Genomic DNA, 3,721 nt, shown 5'->3' with positions numbered 1-3,721 from the left:
CTTAACAGCATTACAGCGAGTCAGCGACCAAACATTACTCAATAGAGAACGATAACAGAAATCTGAATTACATCATCATGAGCAACCAATCATTACATCGCACCATAGCTACAAATGCGTACCAATCTCCACCTCCTATAATTATTTCTTTTCAAGCCCAGAGTTAGCTATATTTTAGGAAATGCTATTGTTAGCAATCTAAGCATATAGTTATATCGAAGAAATCTATGTGAAGTTTTATTGTTTCCTTATTCCTCGACACATAACCAATACAAACAGCCCTCAAGTAATGAGTAGGAAGAAAGAATTACATGCAAAATTTTCTTATATAAAGACTTGTTAGTCCACAATTTAGAAACTCTTATAAATTGCTTAGCTCACCCCAACTGAACAGAATCTGAATTATCAACGCAGTATCTTTTTGGTATGATAATATCTAAACTACTACTGAAAAGATAACATCTCTCAATGATAATCATTGAAGCATTTTATCAGAAAATAAATTATGTGCCTCATTCAATAGTAGATCAAGGAGTAGGCAATTTGCCATGCACAAACAGAAAACTACATGCTTTACCTAATGCTGATACGATAATGCATATAATGCATAATATAAGTGCATTGCTGTTTTAAAATGGGATGCTACTGTCCTTTTTTTTTTTCATGTTAGCATTAGCACTAGTCCAAACTAGAAAGTTGCCTTAAAAGAGACTTTGGTCGTGTTTAATTCCACGCCAAAATTGGAAGTTTGACTAAAATTGGAAGTTTAAAAAAAAAGTCGGAAGTTTATGTGTGTAGAAAAGTTTTGATGTGATGGAAAAGTTAGAAGTTTGAAGAAAAAATTGGGAACTAAACAAGCACTTTAAAAGAGACCTGATGTGGTAACCTCAAAAGTCAAAACTGATACTTTAAGGCAGAACATGGTCTTGCATAGGTAAAACCTAGTAACACAGATTTTTTTTTACATCTAATCTATGAAGTGCAATCTTAATATATATCTGAACAACCAAAAAGGTGACAAGACACTCAGTTAAGTGTCAAACAAACACCATGATGTTACAACTTACAACTGCGAAACATTCTGAAAGAACATACCTATATGAACAATCTAATCATAAAAGATATGATGATAGTGTAACAAACGAACAAGGTTGGCTATAAAAGGAAGAACCACTAAGGAATTTGACAGTTTCAATAAGATCCTGATCCTGTTTCAGATTACCTCTAGTAGAAGAAATCATCACCAACTATACCCTTAAGTCTTGCTTTTCCCGAAGCATTGTAGAATACTAGGCAACCACACTCATCAGTCAACAATAGAGATCTTTTGAGTCTTCAAGCCACCTCTCATCCATGGGATCTTCTCCTGTTATGTAGCGAAGGTGGACAACCCTCAAAGAAATCTGTGACGGACGTCTCAAGGTCCTCAACTGAGTATTTGATGTACAACTCTGGGTGCCTTCCATTCTCTATGTGATGCCGGAACCGACCAAGGAAGGATCGATATGCTGGAAGAAGTTTCTCTGCTATTGATATCCTAAGCTCTTCTCTCAGCTGCGTGTCTGGCACATACCAAGCAGATTGAACCCTATGTGCCTCCTCGAATGCAGCATTGAAAGACTTGAAACGCTCCCGGAGTGCTGATTTGGATACCCCTGATGAAAAGCCCCCACTGACATGCAGACCTTCATCTCTCAGACAATTCAGGATCTTCAACCATGCTGTCCGTTGATAGCGAGTGGCTGCGAGCCGGAACTTACCTGTCAGCTGCTTCAAATACTCATCACCAATAAGCCCCCGGAGCTCCGGTGAATCCTTTATCTTGTGTGCAATATAGTGTACATTGTTCATGACGAACAAATGAGAGAGTGCCGCATCCTTGTAGAGTGATGCTTTGCTCTCAAGATTGTGCTCAAGAACCACAATAATCCAGATAAGATGAGCAGCAAGGGGTAACTGACTGTCAGGGTCGGCAAGGTCAAGATCAGGGAAGGATGGGGCATTCTCATTGCCCTCAGGAGCAATTCGGGAGCAAGCCGATGGCCGCGACACAATCAGCTCAGACAGTGTGGTTTTGTAGTCAGAAATGAGGCTACTGTAATTCATGACATAGCGAGTGAGAGGATGGATGGTACCACCAGGCACCGGAGTCTTCGACGGGTCACGAAGCACAGCGTTCTCAAATTCCGACAGTATACCACGCACGGCATCAGCGAGACGCGACCTGATCTCGGCAGCCTGCACGTATATGGATTCCCCGGCCTTGGATGCAGCAAAGATGTCGGAGACGTCAGGCAACAGATCGGCAATCGCGTCGTGCAGGTCAATGATCTTGAACAGCTTCTCCGGTGAGCGGCGGCCGATGCTGATCGCCTCGGCGAAGCCGAAGAGCTGCAGGGCAGCGCCCTTGACGGCTTCCGCGAAGGGAGCGTCGTGGGTGGCAGTGGTGATGGTAGAGCTGGAGAGGGGAAGGTCGTGGAAGATGAGGAAGCAGAGTCGACGCTCGCTGGCGAAGACGCCGCGGACGGCGGCGCGGGCAGCACGGATCCAGCGGCGGATCTTGGCCTCGAGGACTTCCCACTCGAGCCTCTGCACGTCGCCGATGCTGAGCTTCTCAACGCCGAGGCGGCGGAGCGCGGAGTCGACGGCCGGCTTGCGGACGGAGGCGTACACCTGGACGCACTCGCGGCCGTAGCCGGCGACGGCCATGCGGGAGGCGATGGCGTGGAGGTCGGAGATGGCGTCCGCGGGGAGGAGATCGATTTCTCGGATGCTGCGCAGCGAGCGGTAGCTGCTGCGGCGGCCGACGGAGGACGACACGGAGTCGTCTTCGTCCGCAGCCGCCGCTTCCTCGGCGACGTCCGCGGAGTTGGTCCGGTCGCTGCACATGGAGAGCGAGGTGAGGTCGGCGAGCGCCTCGATCTCCAGGTCGAGGGCGCGCGACGACAGCACGTGGCGGAACTCGTCCTCCAGCCGCGCCATCGCGACCTGGACGGCGTTGGACGCCGCCCCTCCGCCGCCGCTAGCCGACGAGGTGCGGCGCGGGCTCCCGACCGTGGCCGGGGACGGCGGCGCCAGCCGCCGTAGGTCATCCACAGCCCGGAGGAACCGCTCCGCCTCCACCCGGTCACCGCCGCCATCGAACAGCATCTGCTCGTCCCCGCCCCCGCCCCCGTAGGACGCCGACGCCGTGGAGTCCCACCTCATCACCACCCTCTCCGCCGCCTCCAGCTCCGCCGCCGCAGCGGTGGATCCATCCATCATGCTTCACCCCCCAACTCCCAACACACCCACGCCGCAGCACGACACCTCCACACTCCCGCCGGTACGGCGCGGGGAGGAGAGCCTTAAGCCGGCGGCGGCGGCGGCGGCGGCGGCGGCGGCGAGGCGAGGAGGCGAGAGGGCGCTGTGCAGTGGCCGCTTCGAGCGGCCGCTCGTTTTATCGAATTCGCTTTTGTCTCGGGTATTTCCCCTTGTTGCTTTGCTCCTTTGGGCTTCCTCGCACCACTAATTATCCAATTAGTGCGCGGATTAGTAGCAAAGCTGTGGAAGCGGAGACTTTTTATCACCTCCCAACAAAATAAAATACACTCTAAATAAAATAAATAAGTAAATAAATTATAAATGCCGACGGCAACTGATTGGTGGGGCCCACATATCTGTCCCCACCGGCCAGTGAGTCCACGACTCCACGTCGTCTTTTTCCTTTCCCGAATGGATG

The 3,721-nt window shown here is 50.2% G+C and overlaps 1 protein-coding gene across 1 annotated transcript; it reads right to left on the bottom strand.

Annotated features, from left to right (window-relative positions):
* Positions 1 to 1,079: 1,079 nt before the first annotated feature.
* On the bottom strand, positions 1,080 to 3,478 carry LOC127785111 (exocyst complex component EXO70A1-like). Its single transcript, XM_052312535.1, has one exon. It carries the CDS (start codon positions 3,262 to 3,264, stop codon positions 1,348 to 1,350), a length of 1,917 nt encoding a protein of 638 aa, XP_052168495.1. The 5' UTR covers positions 3,265 to 3,478; the 3' UTR covers positions 1,080 to 1,347.
* Between the last annotated feature and the right edge of the window lie 243 nt (positions 3,479 to 3,721).

Source organism: Oryza glaberrima, chromosome 9 (assembly GCF_000147395.1).
Source record: "Oryza glaberrima chromosome 9, OglaRS2, whole genome shotgun sequence".
NCBI classification, from domain to species: domain Eukaryota; kingdom Viridiplantae; phylum Streptophyta; class Magnoliopsida; order Poales; family Poaceae; genus Oryza; species Oryza glaberrima.
The sequence above is the reverse complement of the archived record's forward strand: the minus strand, read 5'-3'. Positions and strand labels throughout refer to the sequence as shown.

Bases quoted from the DNA above. Each gene is read 5' to 3' on its own strand.
- LOC127785111 (XM_052312535.1), bottom strand. From the start codon at position 3,264: ATGATGGATGGATCCACCGCTGCGGCGGCGGAGCTGGAGGCGGCGGAG.